This window comes from Salvelinus alpinus, chromosome 25, assembly GCF_045679555.1.
Source record: "Salvelinus alpinus chromosome 25, SLU_Salpinus.1, whole genome shotgun sequence".
Classification (NCBI taxonomy): domain Eukaryota; kingdom Metazoa; phylum Chordata; class Actinopteri; order Salmoniformes; family Salmonidae; genus Salvelinus; species Salvelinus alpinus.
The window spans coordinates 19,811,921-19,838,672 of NC_092110.1; the positions used below are offsets into that span (position 1 = coordinate 19,811,921).

General features: G+C 42.2%; 2 protein-coding genes across 8 annotated transcripts; one reads left to right on the forward strand and one right to left on the reverse strand.

Annotated features, from left to right (window-relative positions):
• The first annotated feature begins 1,481 nt into the window (after positions 1–1,481).
• Positions 1,482–12,873, forward strand: LOC139553568 (basal body-orientation factor 1-like). 5 transcript variants are annotated; one of them, XM_071366045.1, is made up of 11 exons: positions 1,483–1,654; positions 1,793–2,045; positions 2,146–2,211; positions 6,848–6,991; positions 7,098–7,178; positions 7,383–7,453; positions 9,617–9,761; positions 10,380–10,873; positions 10,983–11,087; positions 11,903–11,968; positions 12,047–12,873. In XM_071366045.1, the coding sequence occupies exons 1-11, from the start codon at positions 1,614–1,616 to the stop codon at positions 12,144–12,146; spliced, it is 1,566 nt and encodes a 521-aa protein (XP_071222146.1). In that variant the 5' UTR covers positions 1,483–1,613; the 3' UTR covers positions 12,147–12,873. The 5 variants fall into 5 exon arrangements, with proteins under 5 accessions (XP_071222149.1, XP_071222146.1, XP_071222145.1 ...); XM_071366044.1 differs by having other exon boundaries at positions 1,484–1,654; positions 11,900–11,968; XM_071366047.1 differs by having other exon boundaries at positions 1,484–1,654; positions 11,941–11,968.
• Positions 12,321–26,667, reverse strand: LOC139553567 (methylmalonate-semialdehyde/malonate-semialdehyde dehydrogenase [acylating], mitochondrial-like). Of its 3 annotated transcripts, none has more exons than XM_071366042.1 (12): positions 26,514–26,667; positions 25,786–25,827; positions 25,571–25,645; positions 23,213–23,374; positions 18,090–18,168; positions 17,535–17,837; positions 17,208–17,329; positions 16,276–16,465; positions 15,595–15,776; positions 15,304–15,483; positions 13,291–13,389; positions 12,321–12,994 (listed from the first exon to the last, which is right to left on the reverse strand). In XM_071366042.1, the coding sequence occupies exons 1-12, from the start codon at positions 26,550–26,552 to the stop codon at positions 12,890–12,892; spliced, it is 1,578 nt and encodes a 525-aa protein (XP_071222143.1). In that variant the 5' UTR covers positions 26,553–26,667; the 3' UTR covers positions 12,321–12,889. The 3 variants fall into 3 exon arrangements, with proteins under 3 accessions (XP_071222143.1, XP_071222142.1, XP_071222144.1); XM_071366041.1 differs by having other exon boundaries at positions 25,786–25,830; XM_071366043.1 differs by lacking the exons at positions 25,571–25,645; positions 25,786–25,827 and having other exon boundaries at positions 26,514–26,656.
• Positions 26,668–26,752: the final 85 nt, after the last annotated feature.

Below are 26,752 nucleotides of genomic sequence, written 5' to 3' on the forward strand. Positions count from 1 at the left end.
TGTCCACCAAAGCTGTTGCCAGAGTACTGAATGCTAATTTCTCTACCATAAGCCACCTCCAACGTCATTTTAAAGAATTTGGCAGTATGTCCAACTGGCCTCACAATCGCAGACCACGTGTAACCATGCCAGTCTAGGACCTCCACTTCCGGCTTCTTCACGGGATCGTCTAAGACCAGCCACCCGGACAGCTGATGAAACTGAGGAGTATTTCTGTCAGTAATGAAGCCCTTTTGTGGGTTAGGGTTTCCATATCTCCATGTTGCAGTGCTTGTTCACGGAAAACAGACAGAAGACAGAGTGGACCACCTGTGCTAATTCTGCTTCTCCAAACATCTGTGTGTAAACGGAAGACAGATGCCACAAAAATACAGTTGGCTGCAACTGTGTTTAAACCAGTTAAAACAGTGTGTATTTTACATTTGTTAAATTATTTTGATGTGATATGAAATTAGAGGGATTTATGTTTCTAGAACCATAGCGCAATTGAGAATCAATTCACGATTAGATGGAGAATTTGGCTGTTTTGGCTTCCAGAACCAATTCGCCTTTAAACGGAACAAGGCCCTTGGACTATAAGGAGTAACGTTAGGCTCCCTTTAGTTAGTCCATTGTAAAGCTCGCCAGTTTGTAGTCCTCAAAAACAGAAATTAGTTACCTCTGGTTGGTTCAGCCATTCCTATGCAGAAAATGAATAGGGAAAGATAGGGATTTGGGATAAACACCAAAAAAAGGTCCGAGGTTAACACAGGTTTAGGAGATCTTACACGTTCTATGTTCTATGAGATAACATCAGTCAGTTAACATGACCTTTATGAATTATGAAGCCTTCAGGTGATTTAGGCTATGTGCGGCAGGTAGCCGGTTAGAGCGTTGGACTTGTACCCGAAAAGTTGCAAGATCGAATCGCCGAGCTGACAAGGTAAAAATCTGTCGTTCTGCCCCTGAACAAGGCAGTTAACCCACTGTTCCGTCATTGAAAATAATAATTTGTTCTTAACCGGCTAGCCTAGTTAAATAAAAGTGCGTTTTCTGATTACATAAATGCTTCAAAATTCACAAAAAGTTATGTTAGCTGATAAAGATTATCGCATAGAACAAAAGCATTAGAGCTCCTACGCCTGTATTTACCTCATGACTTCTTTTCAGCATTTATCAAAAAACCTTACTAGTGCTCTATATAGATGGTGCGTTCAAGACAACTGGGAACTTGGGAAAATACGAAGCCAAATCATGCCGTCAGTGATCTTAAAAACTATTTTTCCCAGTCGGAGCTCATTTTCTTCCCGAGTTCACAGTTGTCTTGAACGCACTGAATTCGGATATGTTTTAGTGTGATTGCATGCTCAGTCAAATTTAGCTAGAATAGTTGTGTATACAGTGCACAAATTACATTACTTGTTTTTTGTTGTTGCATATAACATTACAGACCTGTTGCAGGTGATTTTGACGTAGGCTGTGAGACGTAGGCTGTGAGCCAGTGCCATATGACAGCGTTTCTATGGTAACAAAGTTGTAAACACGATTTCCCCAGTGCCTTGAAGTGAAGCTAACCTAGCTAGCCTATACGTATCCCATTCCTTCTTAACAGTTAAATTGTAGTATTCGAAACAATGCCCAAGAAGAAAGGAAAAAATGTAAAGAAAAGTAAAGGGTAAGACAATTTTTTCTTTGCGTCGTTATCGCTTGAATTGGCTAACGTTAGCCATGTTAGCTACCTGTAGCTAGTTTTACGCACTGTTTGTGTAGCTATCTAATTTACTACAATTCTTTGTCCAAATTGTATGTCTAGAAAAGGAAAGAAAGAAGGCAAACATGAGTCAAAAGCCGATAAAGAGTCTGACATTGAGAAGGCAAAGGCCAATGCTGCTCTTTGGGAAGCCAGGCTGGATGTCACTGAACACTCACGCGTGGAGTACCGTGAAGCTACCCGCAGGTTGGCACGAGCCAACGAAGAGCTCACTAACCAGCAGTATCGTGCAGAGAAGGACACAGTTGACATAATTGCCTTCTTGAAGAGGAAAGATGCTGAGAAAGAAGAAAAGGTTAACTTTTATCCCCAGATATTTATAATATCCATGATTTATTTTCTTTTGGGGGTTTACTAACATTGTATCTTTTTATTTGTTTATTTTTTTTTTACAGATTACAAGGCTAGAGGGACAACTTAAAAGTAAAAAAAAACAAGCCCTTGAAGAAAATGAACAACTGGTAAGTATTTAGTCTTTGTGAAGGAACTAACGTGGGTAACCTTGCAAGTAAGTCTTCCATCATTTCAAAGAACAGGGAGTGACTAGACAGTTTACAAAAACAGGTCAGAAATGGACCAGGAACATTAGCGTGTTTTACTAAACATGCTGACATCCCTGCCTAGCATTGTAGTCTATCTAAATCATATGCATTGTCCTGCAAGCCTCACGGGTATACATTGTTTGTCTGATGTCATGTACAGCATCTAAAAAATGTGCTGTGTTGTGTTTGAACAACAGTGTTGTTTTTAATCAGGCAGTCCCTATGCTAATTTATAGAAAAAAGAAAACAAACTAAGAAACAAACCCCTACATTTCCAGCCATATAGTCTAAAATTATGGTATATGGTAATGCCATGCAGCTACAGAAAAAAGCATAATTAAAATGTGCATGGTCTAGAACATACAAAGTAGTTTTGATATACTGTAGCTTAAGTTATCCATCCCTCATGTGTCATATGGGTTGTTTGTGGTGGTGTGCAACTTTATTTACGTGTTAATTTTGACAGTTGATCTCTACAAACAAAAATACATCACATTGATTGGAGTAAAGATCATAAAAATATCTGTTGCAGTGGTTTAACAAATGTGCAGAAATGTGCCGCTTTGGCTAACAGCTGTTTTCAATCACCATTTCTTACTTCACTGTGGTAAAAATAGGACCCAATAAGCTTTTGAGAAATAAAAGAATCTCGGTCTGGACCAACTAAAAAAATCCCTATTTTGCATGGTACTGTCACATATGCCTATGTAGTACTAATTCTGGATATAAATATTGTTGTGGTTGAGCTAAAGACGTGATTTCAAGACATGCCCCTCAACTCCCTTTGCTCATTGTGAAGTGATGAAATGGTTCATCTTGAAAATTGACTTAGCTAATGGAAACCATTGCATTAAAAGCACTCAAAGAACGTGAGCGCAGTGGCTTTTGTCTCAAAGTAGTCTGACATGTGACTCTGAATGTTGGAAAAGGTCAGCCAACCAAACAACTACACTGAGTGTACAAGACATTAAGGACACCTGCTATTTCCATGACACAGACTGACCAGGTGATTCCAGGTGAAATCTATGATCCCTTAATGATGTCACTTTTTAAATCCACTTCAATCAGTGTAGGTGAATGGGGGAGACAGCATAAAGAAGGATTTTTAAGCCTTGAGACAATTGAAACATGGACTGTGTATGTGTGCCATTCGTAGGGTGATTTAAGTGCCTTTGAACGGGGTTTTGTAGGAGGTGCCAGGCGCAACAGTTTGTGTCAAGGACTGCAATGCTGCTGGGTTTTTCATGCTCATCAGTTTCCCATGTGTATCAAGAGTAGTCCACCACCCAAAGGACATCCAGACAACTTGTCGCAACTGTGGGAAGGAAGCATTGGAGTCAACATGGACCAGCATCCATGTAGAATGCTTTCAACACCTTGTAGTCCATGCCCTGACGAATTGAGGCTGTTCTGAGGGCAAAAGGGGGGGTGCAACGTCAATATTAGGAAGGTGTTCTTAATGTTTTGTACATTCAGTGTATATCAACAAGAGTTTCACTGGATCAGTGCCATATTTGCAATTTAAACACTGCATTAGGCAAAGAAAAGAGAGATGTATCCATAAGCAAAACTTAAGCACAAATCTGGCCATTTGATGATGGAATGGGAGCTTTCTAAAGAAAGCTATTGATCATTTAATTTATCCCTGTCGTAATTGTATAGAATGGCATTTACATTTACATTTAAGTCATTTAGCAGACGCTCTTATCCAGAGCGACTTACAAATTGGTGCATTCACCTTATGATATCCAGTGGAACAACCACTTTACAATAGTGCATCTAACTCTTTTAAGGGGGGGGGGGTTAGAAGGATTACTTTATCCTATCCTAGGTATTCCTTAAAGAGGTGGGGTTTCAGGTGTCTCCGGAAGGTGGTGATTGACTCCGCTGACCTGGCGTCGTGAGGGAGTTTGTTCCACCATTGGGGTGCCAGAGCAGCGAACAGTTTTGACTGGGCTGAGCGGGAACTGTACTTCCTCAGAGGTAGGGAGGCGAGCAGGCCAGAGGTGGATGAACGCAGTGCCCTTGTTTGGGTGTAGGGCCTGATCAGAGCCTGAAGGTACGGAGGTGCCGTTCCCCTCACAGCTCCGTAGGCAAGCACCATGGTCTTGTAGCGGATGCGAGCTTCAACTGGAAGCCAGTGGAGAGAGCGGAGGAGCGGGGTGACGTGAGAGAACTTGGGAAAGTTGAACACCAGACGGGCTGCGGCGTTCTGGATGAGTTGTAGGGGTTTAATGGCACAGGCAGGGAGCCCAGCCAACAGCGAGTTGCAGTAATCCAGACGGGAGATGACAAGTGCCTGGATTAGGACCTGCGCCGCTTCCTGCGTGAGGCAGGGTCGTACTCTGCGAATGTTGTAGAGCATGAACCTACAGGAACGGGTCACCGCCTTGATGTTAGTTGAGAACGACAGGGTGTTGTCCAGGATCACGCCAAGGTTCTTAGCACTCTGGGAGGAGGACACAACGACAACAACGACTTACATTTATAGAGATATCTAAAGAATATCAATTAGGCATAACATTATAATTAAATGGTTGGTAACCTATAATTGTGCCATTATATACATGATTGTGGGTGCATGTTTTGCTTGCCTTCAATAACTTGTGTACATAGCAGCAGTTACATAGCAGCACTTAAACTCTGATTTCAGCCTCTCTGACTGATCTGTTCCTGAAGTTGGGTTGGGTTGCAAAGGCCATACTTCATCTGAACTTTTTGATTTTCTTCCCAACTATTATAAGTGGTTGTTTTCCTCCTATTTCTGGAAGCTATGGTAATTTTTTTCAGAAAATCTGAATCGATTCTATTTCTGAAATGGCAACTGCCATGTCATGTACAAATATGAAGTGGATACACACTTAGATGGTGTACATTCTCAAAATGTTCATTGTATACGTAGCTAACAATATTGGTGTATACACTATTTACACCTGCTGTATAGAGTTACATTATTTTCTATGTCTCCAAAATCCAAGATATGTAACTACAGTTGAAATCGGAAGTTTACATACACTTGGGTTGGCGTCATTAAAACGTATTTTTCAACCACTCCACTAATTTCTTGTTAACAAACTATAGTTTTGGCAAGTCAGTTAGGACATCTACTTTGTGCATGACACAAGTAATTTTTCCAACAATTGTTTACAGACAGATTATTTCACTTATAATTCACTGTATCACAATTCCAGTGGGTCAGAAGTTTACATACACTAAGTTGAATGTGCCTTTAAACAGCTTGGAAAATTTCCAAAAATGATGTCATGGCTTTAGAAACTTCTGATAGGCTAATTGACATCATTTGAGTCAATTGGAGGTGTACCTGTGGATGTATTTCAAAGCCTACCTTCAAACTCGGTGCCTCTTTGCTTGACATCACGGGAAAATCAAAAGAAATCAGCCAAGACCTCAGAAATAGAATTGTAGACCTCCACATATCTGGTTCATCCTTGGGAGCAATTTCCAAACGCCTGAAGGTACCACGTTCATCTGTACAAACAATAGTACGCAAGTATAAACACCATGGGACCACGCAGCCATCATACCGCTCAGGAAGGAGATGCATTCTGTCTCCTAGAGATGAACGTACTTTGGTGCGAAAAGTGCAAATCAATCCCAGAACAACAGCAAAGGACCTTGTGAAGATGCTGGAGGAAACAGGTACAAAAGTCTCTATATCCACAGTAAAACAAGTCTTATATCGACATAACCTGAAAGGCCGTTCAGCAAGGAAGAAGCCACTGCTCCAAAACTGCCATAAAAAAGCCAGACTATGGTTTGCAACTGCACATGGGGACAAAGATCGTACTTTTTGGAGAAATGTCCTCTGGTCTGATGAAACAAAAATAGAACTGTTTGGCCATAATGACCATCATTATGTTTGGAGGAAAGAGGGGGAGGCTTGCAAGCCAAAGAACACCATCCCAACCGTGAAGCACGGGGGTGACAGCATCATGTTGTGGGGGTGCTTTGCTGCAGGAGGGGCTGGTGCACTTCCCAAAATAGATGAAAGCTATTAAAGCTTGGTCGCAAACGGGTCTTCCAAATGGACAATGATCCCAAGCATACTTCCAAAGTTGTGTCAAAATGACTTAAGGACGACAAAGTCAAGGTATTGGAGTGGCCATCACAAAGCCCTGACCTTAATCCTATAGAAAGTTTGTGGGCAGAACTGAAAAAGCGTGTGCGAGCAAGGAGGCCTACAAACCTGACTCAGTTACACCAGCTCTGTCATGGAGGAATGGGCCAAAATTCACCCAATTTATTGTGGGAAGGTTGTGGAAGGCTTCAGGAAACATTTGACCCAAGTTAAACAATTTAAAGGCAATGCTACCAAATACTAACTGAGTGTATGTAAACTTCTGACCCACTGGGAATGTGATGAAAGAAATAAAAGCTGAAATAAATCATTCTCTCTACTATTATTCTAACATTTCACATTCTTAAAATAAAGTGGTGATCCTAACTGACCTAAAACAGGGAAGACTGAGTAACTGTATTTGGCCAAGGTGTATGGAAACTTCCGACTTCAACTGTATATGATTGGTTGTTGCAGGTTGCAGAATACACTCTTAAAATCAATGAGCTGGAGGAGAAGTTTGAGAAGAGATCCAATGAGTTCAGGATGATCCAGGGTGAACTGAAGACTATCAAGGAGTTTCGGAAAAAGAAAGCCCAGATGGAGCAGGAGCTCAATAGTGTGAGAACAACATGGACAGAAATCTTGCTTGACACCCTGAAGTACCACTCTTGATTGTGTAGGAGTTCACAGTTCTATCAATGATCATCAACTCTCTACTTTCTAGATTAAAGAAAGCATGTACATTGCAGACAGAGAGCACAAGGAGAGCCTAGCTAGAATGGAGCACAAATTCTTCAGTGAAAAGGTATGATGATAGCTCCAAATTGACACATTATTTTGTACATGCACTTACAGTTCCAAGGAGGTGTAAAATAAACTTGGGGAAAACTAGGATTGCGCTAATCAAAAAGTATTGGATTAAATGGGTAAAGATGTTCAGGTATCAAAGGCCTAACTGATCAATAGAGAGGCGGGAGAGAAACAGTGAGTACTGTGTGTTCCCTTGCAGGTTCGCCTAGAGAAAGAGGCCGAGCAGAGGATCGCCCAGCTGGCTGAGAGGGCCCACAATGAAGCCATTGTGTGAGTGTCTCCGCTGACCAATTACATGCTAATTTTATTCTTCAAACTGCACCTTCAGGTCAAGGAAAAAAGAGGCAAAATACATAATTTGTGAGGAAAAACAAGATTATTATCTTGACCACACCAGTTTGTCTTCTTCAAGATAGTAGTGTATATCACCTAAGTCAATGATGACATCCCCAGCAGTTCCAGAATGCCTTGCAGGAAGGGTGTTCTGGTTTGAAACAAAGTGTGGGGAAGACCTCTGTGCTATATAAACTCAGCAAAAAAAGAAACGTCCCTTTTTCAGGATCCTGTCTTTCAAAGATAATCATTGTAAAGGGTTTAAACACTGTTTCCCATGCTTGTTCAAGGAACCATAAACAACTAATGAACATGCACCTGTGGAACGGTCGTTAAGACACTAACAGCTTATAGACGGTAGGCAGTTAAGGTCACAGTTATGAAAGCTTAGGACACTAAAGAAGCTTTTCTACTGACTCTGAAAAACACCAAAAGAAAGATGCCCAGGGTCCCTGCTCATCTGCGTGAACGTGCCTTAGGCATGCTGCAATGAGGCATGAGGACTGCAATAAATTGCAATGTCCGTACTGTGAGACGCCTAAGACAGTGCTACAGGGAGACAGGACGGACAGCTGATCGTCCTCACAGTGACACACCACGTGTAAAAACACCTGCACAGGATCGGTACATCCGAACATCACACATGCGGGACAGGTACAGGATGGCAACAACAACTGCCCGAGTTACACCAGGAACGCACAATCCCTCCATCAGTGCTCAGACTGTCCGCAATAGGCTGAGAGAGGCTGGACTGAGGGCTTGTAGGCCTGTTGTAAGGCAGGTCCTCACCAGATATCACCGGCAACAACGTTGCCTATGGGAACAAACCCACCGTCGCTGGACCAGACAGGACTGGCAAAAAGTGCTCTTCACTGATGAGTCGCGGTTTTGTCTCACCAGGGGTGATGGTCGGATTTGCGTTTATCGTCGAAGGAATGAGCGTTACACCGAGGCCTGTATTCTGGAGCGGGATCGATTTGGAGGTGGAGGGTCTGTCATGGTCTGGGGAGGTGTGTTACAGCATCATCAGACTGAGCTTGTTGTCATTGCAGGCAATCTCAACGCTGTGCGTTACAGGGAAGACACCCTCCTCCCTCATGTGTAAACACTTCCTGCAGGCTCATCCTTACATGACCCTCCAGCCTGACAATGCCACCAGCCATACTGCTCGTTCTGTGCATGATTTCCTGCAAAACAGGAATTTTAGTGTTCTGCTATGGCCAGCGAAGAGCCCGGATCTCAATCCCATTGAGCACGTCTGGGACCTGTTGGATCGGAGGGTGAGGGCTAGGGCCATTCCCCCCAGAAATGTCCAGGAACTTGCAGGTGCCTTGGTGGAACAGTGGGTTAACATCTCACAGCAAGAACTGGCAAATCTGGTGCAGTCCACGAGGAGGAGATGCACTGCAGTACTTAATGCAGCTGGTGGCCACACCAGGTACTGACTGTTACTTTTGATTTTGACCCCCCTTTGTTCAGGGACACATTATTCCATTTCTGTTAGTCACATGTCTGTGGAACTTGTTCAGTTTATGTTCATACAAATATTTGCACATGTTAAGTATGCTGAAAATAAACGCAGTTGACAGTGAGAGGATGTTTCTTTTTTTGCTGAGTTTAGTTCTAAAGCCATATGAGGACAGACTAGGGACATACTTTGAATTCTGTGTTCTTTTATGATCTATAAACTCTCTTCAACATTGACACTGAATATGGCATTTATCATCGATTACGTTGCCAATTGTAGACCTAAATCCTTGGCCATGTATAAAGTTGAAATGCACGTAACCTTTGTTTTCAGACAGAGCTGACATTGACCCAGTTTGTCTCAATTTGGTGACTAAGAGAGAGTGACTCAAAGGAAAATTAAAACCAGATCCTTCCCAGCATTATAAGCTTGGAATTTAATGTCACTTATAATTTTCTCTAGTCTACTACATCACCAGACCGCTCCCTATCCCGCCACCAAACCCAATGCACCACCTTTATGTTGTCGAAGTTACTTTAGACTGACAGATAAAAGAGGTGGAAGTGCCAGTTATACCTCAGTTTGGCACCTAATATGAAAAACTGTGCATTCCTTGTTTCCTAAACTAACAGTCAGTTGGATGATGCGTCACGCTCAGTGTTCAAGGAGAACGTTCGTCTCAGCGAGGCGCTCAGCTGCCATATGAAGGAGGTAGATGACCTGAGGAAGATGACTGTGTCATTGGCTGAGGAAAACACCTCCCTGGCACTGCATAAGGTACACTGGTACCATGGCACGTCAAACAGAGCAGTGGGCATTTTCATGCACTGGCAGCGCCTGGACAAAACCAATAAATTGTATTTATTTATGTGGCAGATCTCCAATGGACATACAGTATTTTAGATGGTATTTCCCCTGTTTTATTTATTTTTGATGACCCCGTGTTTGTTTTGCTTGCGGCACCTCTTTCCCCTCACCTCCACAGTACGAGCCAGTATCTCGTGGTTGGTAGGTGTGGTGAGTTTCCACTGGCTTCTGGGTTCCAAGTCATTGGCTTCCCCCCTAAGCATTTTTTGCACTGTTTCTCTAAGGCAAATAAATACAGTATACCATAATCTCATCCCTGACTATATCGATAAAGCAAGGATACTATGAAGTCACCCCAGCTCAGTATTTCTTCCAATCATTCTTCCATTCGGCAATCATTCTTTCATTCTCAATCCTTCTTCCATTTGACAGTTAAGCCCCGCAAAACATGATCCATTTATCAACATGCCATTTAGTGTCTTTAATGAATTACGTTACTTTGGAGAATGCCTTATGTATATTTTCATTATAATCTCAACCCTATTTTAAGACTAACCCCTCAATCCTTCCTATATTTTCCACCCCTAGGAGACCAGTGAGCTGATGATGAAGGAGAATGTGTCCCAGGTAAGGGCCCAGAAGGAGGAGATAGCAGAGCTTAGGGGGAAGGTGGGGACCTTGGAGCAGGCCCTGGGGCTCATGGTGGGGGAGTTTGAGAGAGACAAGGAGGAGACGCAGAACCGAGCCCTGGTCAGCACCCAGGCCGGCCAGGTGGAGCTGGATAAGCTGCAGAAGGTGCTGGCCATGAGGGAGAAGGAGATGGGGCGAGTGAAGCGGCTGGCACGCAGCATCGTGGAGCAGCGAACAGAGCTGGAGTGCTTCTTTCAGGAGGCTTTGGGCCAGGTGAAGCAAGAGATCCAGGCCAGCCGTTTGCAATACAGGCAGGAGGCCCTGGAGGCCTACCGCAGGAGGATGAGTGAGGCTCGGTCAGGCAAGCAGGAGTATCCCCGCATCCGCACCTTCCACAAAACCCCTCACAGCAGCAACAGTGTCTATACCGACCTGGAAGAGGCAGAGAAGTGGTAAGGCCTGCATGCGGTCTTTACCACCACTTACCGTACATTTCCCCATTGCTATGGTAGAAACTGTTCCTACTTGGAAATCTATTTTTCCACTACACTTGTGTTTCAGGAATAATCTCCAGAGCAACAAGGTTGACATCTCTGAACTCACATGGGAGCAGAAGGAGAAAGTGCTTAGACTGCTGTTTGCCAAAATGAACGGACAGAAAGCAAGGTAACATCTAGCTACTACATTGTGTGGGTCCTGTGTTGTCTGCCAGCAGACATGCTCATTGTTAGCTTCCCTATTATCTCATTTCTATTTATACTGTGTTCTGTTTAGAATGATACCATCAAATTGGAATCATTAAACATGAAAACGAAACCCCTAGCACAATAAAGTGTTGAGAACAAAACACAGTGACACCATAAGAAGCATGAGCTGTGCTGCAGTCTGGGAGAGGGCCTTTATTTGTGACTCCTTTTTAATGTCTTAAACAGCTCTTTTCTCAGCAAAAGAGGATACCATAAAACATCAGTTAGGTTTAAACCAATTTTCTTTTCCGTCCAGCGGCTTAAAAAGAATGAAGAAAGAGTCTGGGCACAATAGTAAAAATAGGGCCGGCCACAGAGTCGTGTGCTTGACAACAAACATCTGGCCACGCAGATTTGCCTTCAGGCTCTTGGCCCCACTTCACGTGCACGAGGGGTTTATTTCGTTTTTGAACGCCTGTGGTCAGGGAACCGCAGGCAACATGATTTTCAAGTTGAGGGCAGGGGATCTGAATGTATAAGGGGGTATTGGAGGGCAGAGATGTACATTCATGGCAATGTCAACATTACCCTGGCATCTAGCCTTGCAAACATACATCATTTGGCAACGTAGGATGAATTTACAGCAACCCAGTAGAGTATGAATCATGACCTTATGTAACCCTTACAAGGCCTTTCTGCAGTCAACAGCTAGAGAGAACAGGTGCCACAGTATGGTAAAACATGCCTTTTTTAAATGTACAGCATTTCAATGCAACTCAGCAACTTATTTAGCAGGAAACTGAGTCAACCTTTGGCGTTGTCTGCGTCCCCAGAGAGGAACCAGAACGACATTGATCCCGGGTAAGACAAAAAGATTCCTGATTGTGATTTATCAGACCTTGTTGATTTTTTTTTGTTACATAATGACATGTCTTGCAGAATTACAGAGGAGCCGTCCCATGTGACCTTCATCACCCAGGCGCCTGTGTGCAACCTGCCCCCGAACCCCAGCGCCCTGCCGGATATCCAGACCACATGACCTATCCCTGCAGTGTTAGTCGGTCTGAGAAATGTGCTGGTCCAAATGAAGTGTCTCCAGAATTATGTGGATGGTTATGTGAAAAATGTTTCTATGGTATTTTCTCATTGTCATGAATTGAAGGCTTACTTGAACTTAGATAGACAGGGTACAAACAGGAGACAGAGACAGATGGACGATAAAGGGTTCAATTTAAACTGATGGCTTTTTATTCAAATGCAACCTGTTCATGTCTAAATTAAATACATGAATAACTGCACCACAGCAAGTGTGCATAAAACACATCTCAAATATTCAGATGTACTGAATGTATGATTAATAGTGGCATCACATTTGGCAGCTACACATTCATCAACATCATAATGCTGGTGAGGCAGTATATTTTGAACACAGATGTTGCATACAAAGAAAAGATATGCGAGTACTTTACACTGTTTTAACTGCTCCACAGTTATTTGCATTGTTTCCAAAATCATAACATAGATACACAGACACATAATTAGTAGAAACGTTCATATAACAAAGGAACTGTCATTCAATGATGAAGCCAAACTATTGATCCACAGTGAGTGATTGAGATACCATTGAAAAAATAAATCACATCTTGGGTACAAATTCTACATTAAGGCTTGTAAAATGACTATGGGTAATTATCAACTCATGGCGACAGGACTGCACAGTAGTTTTAACATTTTGCTTCACAAAAGACATGGGGAAGTGGGAACGTTCTTTCTCCAGACCCTTTAGCGTCCCATGGTTGGCATGGAAACTGCAGGAGTTTTCACTGTTGAGTCTTCGGCCTTCCATTGTGAAGTAACAGTTTTGATCTGTGTGTAAAACTGGATGCCCTTTAGAAAGCAGAGAAGACATCTATAATAGGATGCTCTAACTATGGCATCATGACCGTATTACATAACATGAATTAAGCTGAAAATCTGGACTCAAGACAATTGGCTTTGATCAGCCATCACTAGTTAAGAGGACTGAGTGTTTTACATCGTCAGTCAGCCACATAAACTCAGTGTGTAGAGGTCCCAACCTTCATGTGGACTTTACCCAGCAGTACAACCCCTTATTAGGACCAGTCATACTAACTACTGTATGTCTTCAAACACCTTGTTACCTTATGTCAACTGATACTCACTTGTTTGCCGTAGAAGTTGGTGTCTCCTCTGAAGGAGCCTCGTGAGCCAGTGAAGGAGAACATGGGCAGAGGAACAGGGATGGGAACGTTCACCCCAATCTACAAAACACAAACTTCCATTACCGCATTGGAAACAAATACCCCTTCAGAGCAACTGAATGAGTAACTCTGGGAGAAGAAGGTGTACTAAATGCTAGTTCGAAGAACAAACAATGCATGAAAAATGAGTCACAACAAACCGAAAACCATTGCTTGTGTTCACAGTGTTGAAAGCATTGCATGCAAGAGGGACAGAAGAACTAAACAAAACATTTTGTTTTTGAGGCCACTTTTGTTTGTTTTTAAGTCCAGTGGAAACTCATGGTTGGTTGAGAATGTTTGAAAATGCAGGAGTAATTTTGGACACGGGAGTCAAGCCTTTTGGCTGAGGGATGGAAAAAACAGCAAACACAGGGCATAGCGGAGGCACGCAGACAAGGTAAAGTATTCACACCCTCTTGACTTTATCCACATTTTGTTGTGTTACAGCCTCAATTTAAAATGGAATAAACTGAGATATGTGTCACTGGCCTACACACAATACCCCATAATGTCAAAGAGGAAAGAAACCACTCAGGGATTTCACCATGAGTCCAATGGTGACTTTAAAACAGTTACAGAGTTTAATGGCTGTGATAGGAGAAAACTGAGGATGGATCAACAACAAAGTAGTTACTTCACAATACTAACCTAAATGACAGAGTGAAAAGAAGGAAGCCTGTACAGAATAAAAATACTTCAAAACATGCTGTTTACAATGAGCCACTAGAGTAATACTGCAAAAAATGTGGCAAAGAAATTTACTTTATAGGTTGTCATTGTAAATAAGAATTTGCCTAGTTAAAAAAAGGTTAAATAAAAAATAAAATAAATGTATGTCCTGAATACGAAACGTTATGTTAGGGGCAAATCCAACACGTCACTGAGTACCACTCTTCTTATTTTCAAGCATGGTGGTGGCTGCATCATGTTATGGGTATGCTTGTCATCGGCAAGGATAGGGAGTTTTTTTTAGGACACAAATACATGGAACAGAGCATAGCACAGGCAAAAACCTAGAGGAAAATCTGGTTCAGTCTGCTTTCCAACAGACACTGGGAGACAAATGCACCTTTCAGCAGGACAATAACCTAAAACACAAGGTCAAATACACACTGGAGTTGCCTACTAAGATGACATTGAATGTTCCGGAGTGGCCTAGTTACAGTTTTGACCTAAATTGGCTTAAAAATCTATGGCAAGACTTGAAAATGGCTGTCTATCAATGATCAACAACCAACTTGACAGAGCTTGAATCATTTTTAAATAATGTGCAAAGATTGTGCAATCCAGATGTGCAAAGCTCTTAGAGACTTACCCAGAATTGCTGCCAAAGGTGATTCTAACAAGTATTGACTCGGGGGTGTAAATACTTATGTAAATGAGATATTTCTGTATTTAATTTAATACATTTGCAAACATTTCTAAAAACATGTTTTCACATTGTCATTATGGGGTATTGTTTGTAAACAGGTGAATTTTAAAAACATTTTGAATTCAGGCTGTCACAACAAAATGTGGAATAAGTCAATGGGTATGAAAACTTTCTGACGGCATTGTATTTAAGCTTTAAAACATTTAACAGATCCAAAGGAATCCCTTTTGCATTTAATTTAAGATTTCCCCTACTGTAATCCTACTAGGAAAATGTATTTCTATGTCCCCCTGTTTTGATAAAAAAGGCACATATTTGCTATTTGCTATTTAAAGTCCACACGGGGCGGGGTGGTGAACGGAAGAGGGGGGCAGAAGTGTTCGGTTTAGAGCAGAAGCAAATAAGGCTATACTTGCCATGGAAAATAATGGTTGTTGAGTGCATGTTTTAGAATAGAGGTGCAATGTCCTCCTTGTTTAAGGTATAGACATGGTAGAGGGTATGAATGCCTCCATTCTCCCAGGAAATAGGGACACACACATTGGTCCACAGACACTCACCTGGCCTACATCCACCTTGTGAGTGTATTTGCGTGCTGTGGCTCCGTTGGTGGTGAAGATAGCTGTGCCGTTGCCATAAGGGTTATTGTTAACAAGGCTGATGGCGTCATCCAAGGATTCAGCCTCCAGTACAACCAGAACAGGCCCAAAGATCTCCTCAGTATAGCACTTCATCTGGGGCTAGGAGACAAAAAGGAAATTACATAATTTCAGGATATGGTCAGAAAATAAGATCAGCATACTTTTGGGCAGTACAACTAGAAGATTTGTCACCTGCATGAACACACTTACTGTGACATTGCCAATGATGGTGGGCCCCACAAAGTTTCCATTCTCATAGCCCTGGACTTTGACGTTCCTGCCGTCGAGCAGCAGCTGAGCTCCCTCGTCCACCCCACTCTGAATCAGGCTGTTGACCCTTTCCTTGGCCTGAGGGGAGATCAGGGGCCCCACGTCCACACCTGCCTGGTCCCCTGAGAGGGTTCCCGAAAAACAACCTGCATTGAGAATTCGCCCTCACAGCCACACACACAAACACACATGTACACACAAATACCCCTTCACCCGCAGACACAGACAACTCAAAAGCCCAGCAATGGCGAGGGGCCCCCAAAGGCACTCCCTCTAAAATGGCTGTTTAGGTGTTTCCTGTGCAGCCACACAAATTAGAGTGTTTATGACTGCAAATAAGGGGAATCATTCATTCTTCTCCTCCCCATCAACTTCCCTTCTCAAAGACTTGATGCTGTGAGCTACTCTTAAGCTTTGGCCGTAAATGTTGCCGCAAATTTGCAGCATGAGTGACTCAACAAGCCCTCTCTCCCAGTTCAGCCCCATCTGAAGTTATGGTACAGCAAGAGGCGAGAAGTGTGGTTAGGGCTCGTGGGTGGCCTGAAGAGAGTGAGCAGAGGGCTCCTTAGGAATGGTGCGGGCGGGAGGTGCGGGCGGGGTGAGAGAGAGAGGTTGAGATACCTGCATTAACTCGCAGAGCTTTTGCACGTTCCACCAGTTCAGGCAGCCAGCTGCGGGCCTCGCCCACCAGGATGGCCGTGGAGAGGGCCATGCAGCGCTGCCCTGCTGCCCCGAAAGCTGCACCCACCAGCTGGTTCAGAGTGGTCTCCTTATTTGCATCAGGCATCACCACACCATGGTTCTTTGCTCCCTACAGCAGAGCATAAGGGTGGGAATCGTTTAGCCTTCTGTCCCTTGATCCGAATACCCATGATCTGAATACCAGGGAAAAGTGATCCAATTCACATTACGTCTCAATCAAACCGACAACTTCATTGCGTTTTGGTACACCAAAGTACATTCATTTCCAATGGAACGCTGCATTGCAGAGGCAGTTGCAGTGAGTTCTGTGTGGTGCGTTGGATATATCCAACGTATCCATAAAATTGTATGCATAGACTTGACAGAAATAGTAGCAAAAGGTGAACATTTTTTTGTTGCACACATATCCAGTTAAAATGATTACATAATGGAAAAAGTTTGACCGCAAAATGTATTACGCAGCATTGATGCAACGACGCTGTCGGTCTGATCGAGGCTTTACACCATGCCTTCAATGTGGTTGCATGCAAATTAGATCAGAGATGGTCTCGAAAGTTCATCCTCTTAAAGAACTTTAGTGAACAAACAATAAAAGTACAATATTTTAAGTGCTTTATATTACGTCAATGCACTTAATTTGTAGATCATTATTGTGGGTATGTGTCAAATAAGATAAATTACAAATTTCCACTCGATATTTTCCACAAAGTGTCTGGGCTCTGGATCTGAATCCCTGTTTCATCTGTACAGCTAATCAGCCAAGGTAGAAAAGAGAAACAAAGAGGATAACGTTCAACAATAGTTTTTAAGCCAACACTGCCACCCTCTGTTCATTAATGGCACAAACTCACCATGTTGGACTGTACTCTCTTGCCATTTTTAGATCCCCTCTCATAGATGTACTCTCCGGCTTGGTTAGAGCCCACAAAGCTGATAGCCTTGATGGCCGGATGATCACAGATGAAGTTGACAGCTGAGAAAGAGCGGGGCAGGGATTCATTTTGCATAGAGCACTGACAGGCCAGCCATAATCTCTCCATTACCTCATCACACTGTAAATTAATGTGAATCATAGCATAGAGACACAATGATAATTCAATGATTCACATCATAGCACCAATGTCTCCAGATATAGCTTAGAGATCAGCAGGTGATGGGACATTTAGCTTTTATCTTACCGTCGTGCTGGCCATGGATGATGTTCAGGGTCCCGTCTGGCATTCCAGCATCCTGCAGCATCTTGGCCAACAGCATGGTGCAGGCTGGCACCCGCTCTGAGGGCTTCAGCAGGTAGGTGTTGCCACACACCATGCCCATGGGGAACATCCACAGAGGGATCATGGCAGGGAAGTTGAAGGGGGCGATGCCGGCACACACCCCGATGGGCAGGCGGTAGGTGTAGATGTCCATGTCTTTTGTGATGGAGGGCAGAGTCTCCCCCAGCATCAGGGAGGTGATGCTGCATGTGTGCTCCACCACCTCTGGAGAGGAGACAGTAGGTGTCATTCAAGTACAGAGAACACTGGGTCATTCACAGAATGTGTGTGACTATCCCTCATATGGAGACTGAGTCACATAAGTGACAGACCAAAGAGCTCTTTATACTAGTGACCTAGACACTGAAATAATGCTCTGATTAACCATTTCCTTGGCTGCAACAAGTATTAACAGAGGCTAATAAAACATCTCTCTAAATATTGCCCTTTGGAAAAGCCAATGCACGTGAGACTTACGCAATCCTCTGAACACATCCCCCTCTGCATCTGCCAGGGTCTTGCCCTGCTCCAGAGTAATGCTCCTGGCAAGCTCTTTCTGGAACACAAGACACACACACCATGAGCCAACACACACTTCAAATCAGTTTAATTTAAAATGAGTAACTCAAACTAAGCAACAGCTGCTGTAAACAAATAGTATTTTGTATTTATTTGCATTTGTATTTATTATGGATCCCCATCCCCTACTCTTCCTGGGGTCCGGCAAAATTAAGGCAGTTATACAATTTTAAAAACATTACAATACATTCATAACAGATTTCACAATACACTAAGTGTGTGGCCTCAGTCCCCTACTCCACTACCACATATCAACAACACAAAATCCATGTGAATGTATAGTGCGTATGTTATCGTGTGTGTGTACGCATGTGTCTGCGCCTATGTTTGTGTTGCTTAACAGTCCTCACTGTTAAATAAAGTGTAGTTTTATCTGTTATTTAAATCTGACAGACTTTTCCCATAGTCTGTTCTGGACTTAAGGACTGTGAAGAGATCTCTGGTGGCATGTCTTGTGGGGTATGCATGGGTGTCTGAGCTGTGTGCTAGTCATTTAAAACAGACAGCTCTGTGCTTTCAACATGTCACAAATACAAGTAGTGATGAAGTCAATCTCTCTTCCACTTTGAGCCAGGAGAGATTGACATGCATATTATTAATGTTTGCCCTCTGTGTACATCCATGCTGCCTTGTTCTGTGCCAATTGCAATTTTGTGGGACTACTGTTCTACTGTTCTGGACTACTGTTCACAACTGAACAGTAGTCCAGTTGTGCCAAAACTAGAGTCTGTAGGACCTGCCTTGTTGATAGTGTTGTTAAGAAGGCACATGGACGGACTTCTCCCAATCTTAACTACTTTTTTTGTTGTTCTTTTCACCCCTTTTTCTCCCCAATTGGTAGTTACAGTCTTGTCCCATAGCTGTAACTCCCGTACGGACCCGGGAGAGGACTTGCATCCTCCGAAACACGATCCTGCCAATCCGCACTGCTTCTTGACACACTACTTAACCCGGAAGCCAGCCACACCAATGTTTTAGAGAAAACACTGTACAGCTGGCAACCGAAGTCAGCGTGCATGCGCTCGGCCGTCACAAGGAGTCAATGGAGTGCGATCGGACAAGGACATCCCAGCCGGCCAAACCTTCCCCATGCATTCTCCGACACACGACCCTGCCAATCCGCACTGGTTCTTGACACACTACTTAACCCGGAAGCCAGCCACACCAATGTTTTGGAGAAAACACTGTACAGCTGGCAACCGAAGTCAGCGTGCATGCACCCGGCCGTCACAAGGAGTCAATGGAGCGCGATGGGACAAGGACATCCAAGCCGGCCAAACCTTCCCCATGCATTCTCCGACACACGACCCTGCCAATCCGCACTGGTTCTTGACACACTACTTAACCCGGAAGCCAGCCACACCAATGTTTTGGAGAAAACACTGTACAGCTGGCAACCGAAGTCAGCGTGCATGCGCCCGGCCGTCACAAGGAGTCAATGGAGCGCGATGGGACAAGGACATCCAAGCCGGCCAAACCTTCCCCGAACGATGCTGGGCCAATTGTGTGCCGCCTCATGGGTCTCCCGGTCGCGGCAAGCTGTGACACAGCCCGTGATGGAACCCAGATCTGTACTGACGCCTCTAGCACTGCGATGCAGTGCCTTAGACCGCTGCGCCACTCGGGAGGCCCCGTATCAATATGTTTTGCCTATGACTGTTTACAATCCAGGGTTAATCCTAGCAGTTTAGTCACCTGAACTTGCTCAATTTCCACATGATTTATTACAAGATTTAGTTGATGTTTAGGGTTTAGTGAATGATTTGCTCAATTTCCACATTATTTATTACATGATTTAGTTAAGGTTTAGGGTTTAGTGAATGATTTGTCCCAAATATAATGCTTTTAGTTTTTGAAATATTTAGTACTAACTTATTCCTTGCCACCCATTCTGAAACTAACTGCAGCTCTTTGTTAAGTGTTGCAGTCATTTCAGTCGCTGTAGTAGATGACGTGTATAGTGTTGAGTCATCCTTATATATATAGAGCTTTACTTAAAGCCAGTGACATATCATTTGTAAAGATTGAAAAAAGTTAAGGGCCTAGACAGCTGCCCTGGGGAATTCCTGATTCTACTTGGATTATGTTGGAGAAGCTTCCATTAAAGAACACCCTCTGTGTTCTGTTAGACAGGTAACTCTTTATCCACAATATAGCAGGAGGTGTAAAGCCATAACACATAAGTTTTTCCAGCAGCAGACTATGATCGATAATGTCAAAAGCCACACTGAAGTCTAACAAAACAGGCCCCAATCTTTTTATTATCAATTTCTCTCAGCCTATCATCAGTTATTTGTGTAAGTGCTGTGCTTGTTGAATGTTCTTCCCTATAAGTATGCTGAAAGTCTGTTGTCAATTTGTTTACTGTAAAATAGCATTGTATCTGGTCAAACACCATTTTTTCCTAAACTTTACTAAGGGTTGGTAACTGACTGATTGGTCAGCTATATGAGTCAGTAAAGGGAGCTTTTCTATTCTTAGGTAGCGGAATGACTTTCGCTCCCCTCCAGACCTGAGGGCACACACTTTCTAGCAGGCTTAAATTGAAGATATGGCAAATAGGAGTGGCAATATCATACACTATTATCCTCAGTAATTTTCCATCCAAGTTGTCAGACCCCGGTGGCTTGTCATTGTTGATTGACAACAATAATTTTTTCACCTTTTCCATTAACTTCTTTATGATAGGAGCATTTTCACTTTTGGATGAATTGCGTGCCCATAGTGAACTGCCTCCTACTCTGTCCCAGATGCTAATATATGCATATTATTATTACTATTGGATATAAAACACTCTGAAGTTTCTAAAACTGTTTGAATGATGTCTGTGAGTATAACAGAACTCATAAGGCAGGCAAAAACCTGAGAAAAAATCCAAACAGGAAGTGAGAATTCTGAGACTGGTCAATGTTCAACTCATCGCCTATTCAATTCCCTGTAAGATATGGATCTATTTGCACTTCCTATGCCTTCCACTAGATGTCAACAGTCTGTAGAACGTGGAATGAAGCCTCTAGTGTGATGTGATGTGGGGCCGGATGGGAGGTGTTTCAGTCATTGGTCTGGCAGAATACCAGTTCCTGGTTACCCGCTTTCCTCATGATATCGCCTTGCGTTCCATAACTTCTACAGACATGAAGGAATGCTCCGGTTGGAACGTTATTGGATATATATGATAAGAACATCCTGAAGATTGATTCGCTACTTAGTTTGACCAGTTTATTCGACCTGTTATATAACTTTTTGAAGTTTTCGTCCGATTTCGCCTGCATCTGCGCGAGCGTTTGGACATGTGCACTAAACATGCTAGCAAAAGTAGCTACTTAGACATAAGTAATGGACATTATCGAACAAAACAACAATTTATTGTGGAACTAGGATTCCTGGGAGTGCATTCTGATGAAGATGATCAAAGGTAAGGGAATATTTATGATGTAATTTCGTATTTCTGTTGACTCCAACATGGCGGAGAAATTTTGTTATTTTTGAGCGCCGTCTCAGATTATTGCATGGTGTGCTTTTTACGTAAAGTTTTTTTGAAATCTGACACAACGGTTGCATTAAGAACAAGTGTATCTTTAATTATATGTAAAACATGTATCTTTCATCAAAGTTTATGATGAGTATTTCTGTTATTTGACGTGGCTCTTTGCAATTTCTCCGGATATTTTTGGAGGCATTTCTGAACATGGCGCCAATGTAAACTGAGATTTGTGGATATAAATATGCACATTATCGAACAAAACATAAATGTATTGTGTAACATGATGTCCTATGAGTGTCATCTGATGAAGAACATCAAAGGTTAGTGATTAATTTTATCTCTATTTCTGCTTTTGTGACTACTATCTTTTGCTGGGAAAATGGCTGTGTTTTTCTGTGGCTATGTACTGAGCTAACATAATCGTTTGGTGTGCTTTCGCCGTAAATCCTTTTTGAAAATCAGACATGTTGGCTGGATTCACAACATGTGTAGCTTTAATTTGGTGTCTTTCATGTGTGATTTCATGAAAGATTGATTTTTATAGTAATATATTTGAATTTGGCACAGTAGATTTTTTCTGGCTTTTGCCCAAGTGGGACGCTACCGTCCCACATATCCCAGAGAAGTTAAACATTACATTACGGAATTCAAAATGACAATGCCTTTCTTTCATAATTTGGTCAGATATACTTGGATGTGTAGTGTCAGCGTTTGTTGCTGGCATGTCATCCCTAAATTTGCTAATCTTGCCAATGAAAAAAATCATTAAAGTAGTTGGCAATATCAGTTGGTTTTGTGATGAATGAGTCATCTGATGAATGATGGAGCTGAGTTTGCCTTTATTTCCTAAAATTTCATTTAAGGTGCTCCAAAGCTTTTTACTATCATTCTTTATGCCATTTATCTTTGTTTCATAGTGTAGGTTTTTCTTATTTTTATTCAGTTTAGTCACATGATTGCTCAATTTACAGTACGTTTGCCAATCGGTTGTGCAGCCAGACTTATTTGCCATTCCTTTTGCCTCATCTCTCTCAACCATGCAATTTTTCAATTCCTCATCAATCCATGGGGATTTAAGTTTTTACAGTCATTTTCTTAATGGGTGCATGCTTCATGCTTATTAGTAACTGGGATAAGCAATTTCATAAATGTATCACGTTCAACGTCTGTTTGCTCCTCATTACACACCACAGACCAACAAATATTCTTTACAACATAGGAATAGTATGGAGGCATTGTGGTGTTTCTTCTTTCTTATCACCTAAGGAACTAGTATCTATCATGCCTAAAAGTGTGCCATTGAGAGTAGGGTTCATATTAATCAAATCCATGCTGAATTTGTATGGTACAAAATATAAAAATTATATGGCATACAGAGGCGGTCTTTGAACCCCAAAACATGACAGAAAAACAATGTGCAACCAAAAGTGCATGACGTTAAACGTGCAACGGAGAATTATGAGATTTGACCTTTGCTTCTAGCGGTTTTGTACCATACAGTATGTACAACAAGTTCTTGTCCCTGCTACAGACTTACAATGTTGTCCTTGATAAGCTGCTGATAGCGCAGAAAGATCTGTTGGCGTGCCAAGATGGAGGTTTCAGACCAGGAGTGGTAGGACTGTGAGCAGGAGTCTACAGCAGCCAGCATCTCTTCCTGTGTAGCCTTGGGGACGCGTGCGATCACCTCGTTGGTGGCCTGTAACAGTCAGAGGGAAGAACACATTAGTGGGTGAACTGTAACCTGATTATAAAAAAACATATTTGATTGGTATGAAGTGTGCTCAGCTTGAGCAGATAACTTCAACACATTATGATCTGACACACACTGACAAAACCATCAGATCGGGCCATTTCATCAAAAATATTGCAATTTCTTTGACTCTTGAGAGAGCATTAATCTCATTCTAAATCCCGATGATATGAGTAAACTGAAAGCAAAGGAAGGCCGAAGGAGCAAAGTGCCAGCTAACTGACCTTTGAACTTTCATGCAAAAGCATTCTTGAGAATTATAACAACTTGAGATAGATCTCAAGAAAACAGCACACCAATTTATTGCACACCTACAGTACCAGTCAAAAGTTGACACACCTACTCATTCAAGGTTTTTTCTTTATTTTTACTATTTTCTACATTGTAGAATAACACATACGGAATCATGTAGTAATCAAGAAAGTGTTAAATCATGTAGTAATCAAGATTTTCTTTTATTTGAGACTTCAAAGTAGCCACCCTTTGCCTTGATGACAGCTTTGCACACTCTTGGCATTCTCTCAACCAGCTTCATGAGGTAGTCACCTGGAATGCATTTCAATTAACAGGTGTGCCTTGTTAAAAGTTAATTTGAGTAATTTCTTTCCTTCTTAATGCGTTTGAGCCAATCAGTTGTGTTGTGACAAGGTAGGGTTGGTATACAGAAGATAGCCCTATTTGGTAAAAGAACAAGTCCACATTATGGCAAGTACAGCTCAAATAAGCAAAGAGAAATGACAGTCCATCATTACTTTAAGACATGAAGGTCAGTCAATCCGGACAATTTCAAGAACTTTTAAAGTTTCTTCAAGTGCAGTTGCAAAAACCATCAAGGCGCTATGATGAAACTGGCTCTCAGTACAGGAAAGGAAGACCCAAAGTTACCTCTGCTGCAGAGGATAAGTTCATTAGAGTTAACTGCACCTCAGATTGCAGCCCAAATAAATAATTCAGAGTTGAAGTAACAGACACATCTCAACATCAACTATTAAGAGACTGCATGAATCAGGCATTCATGGTTGAATTGCTGAAAAGAAACAACTACTAAAGGACACCAATAATAAGAAGAGACTTGCTTGGGCCAAGAAACACGAGCAATGGACATTAGACCGGTGGAAATTTGTCCTTTGGTCTGATGAGTTCAAATGTGAGATTTTTGGTTCCAACCGCTGTGTCTTTGTGAGATGCAGAGTAGGTGAATGGATGATCTCCGCATGTGTGGTTCCCACCATGAAGCATGGAGGAGGAGGTGTGATGGTGTGGGGGTACTTTGCTGGTGACACTGTCTGTGATTGATTTAGAATTCAAGGCAAACTTAACCAGCATGGCTCCCACAGCATTCTGCAGCGATACGCCATCCCATCTGGTTTGCGCTTAGTGGGACTATCATTTGTTTTTTCAACAGGACAATGACCCAACACACCTCCAGGCTGTGTAAGGGCTATCTGACCAAGAAGGAGAGTGATGGAGTGCTGCATTAGATGACCTGGCCTCCACAATCACCCGACCTCAACCCAATTGAGATGGTTTGGGATGAGTTGGACTGCAGAGTGAAGGAAAAGCAGCCAACAAGTGTTCAGCATGTGGGAATTTCTTCAAGACTGTTGGAAAAGCATTCCTCATGAAGCTGGTTGAGAGAATGCCAAGAGTGTGCAAAGCTGTCATCAAGGCAAAGGGTGGCTACTTTGAAGAATATAAAATATATTTTGATTTGTTTAACACTTTTTTGGTTACTACATGATTCCATATGTGTTATTTAATAGTTTTGATGTCTTCACTATTATTCTACAATGTAGATATAGTAAAATAGTAAAAATTAAGAACAACCCTTGAAGGTGTGTCCAAACTTTTGACTGGTACTGTATATGTATACTCATAAAAGTCTAGCTCTTTTTCTTTTACATAATAGTAATGGACCTATAACCTTGGCATTGCTGAAAACTTGGTACAATTTTGTGCAGAAACTGGATAAACTGGTCAAAACTCAGGTAACTGATTAACCAGCTAAGTAGACCTTAATTTAGCAGTGCATGCCCATCCAAGGTGTTGTTGGTGCATTATTCTATGCATCAACTAATAAAATGCGATGGGTAATAGAATTTAGCAGACTATATTTGAGCTCTTTAAGGCCTAGTTACTTACCGGATTGTGAATATCTAACCATTCTGAAGTCTTGGATTCAACGAACTTCCCATTAATAAATAACTTTGTGGTGGGCTGCGGGGAGACATTTTTAACATGTTCAATTTCTATCAGAAATACAGATCTGTGTGACAGTTAATCGTCTAGTGGTAAACTGTTTGTAGTCATATACAACCACCATAATTAAACTCTATTATTAAACTGTTATTACTAACCACTGAGGAGGAGTAACACATGTTCCTGACCTGAAGAGGTACCTGCTGAGAGGAAGCAAGTGGTTAGCTGTAAAGAATCCTTAATCCATGAGTTCATGCATTTATTATGAATAGTATCATATCAAATGTCAGTTATATAGCATTAGAAGGTAAGGCCTACTACCAGGCCTTCTGTTAGGACGGAAGATTAATTTACAACTATGGCAATCCCAAATATCATTGAAGTGCAACTGGGCCGTGAAGGTGTACCTGGGGATCAATTTTACAGTGATTGTAGGAGGGATTACTAAAAGCCCAAAATGTATCAATTAAACAATGTAGCTGGAGAGCACACATGGGAGTCATAGAGCTGCACAAAGCTTGACAGGCAGCTGCATATGATAAGCACATACAAAGAGCAGGAGTCTAAGGAGGAATGGTTCCTTAAATTTAGTGACCCGGAGAATAGTTGAGAACAAGACAAGAGCCAAGCCATATGGCATCTATCACTTTGTAAACAATGTGAAACATTTTGAGCACAGGAGGTTGTTGGCACTTTAATTGGGTAGGTCGGGGTTGTGGTAATGGCTGGAACAGAATCGGTGGAATAGTATCAAATACACCAAACACATGGTTTCCATTCTTGCCATTATTATGAGCTGTTCTCCCCTCAGCAGCCTCCTGTGCTTTCGAAAGCTGTTAGTGTCTTCATTAACTCTTGGGTAAAGCATTATAACATGAGTTCTTACCCCTTTCTTCAACAGTGATCTCATTACAGTCGTTGCCATGATGAAAATGTGTTTATTGTTTGATTTATCCCAAAAGAATGTCCCAAACCCCCTTGCAGGACCGTGGCCAGGAGACGCACTTCAAACTTACTCTCTCACCTACATGGATTTCAAATAAGGAAGGGTCTAGAAATATCTGGTCAGTTATTGGCTTAGAATAAGACCGCTCACAAAAATATACATCTTATTGGCTGAAACTA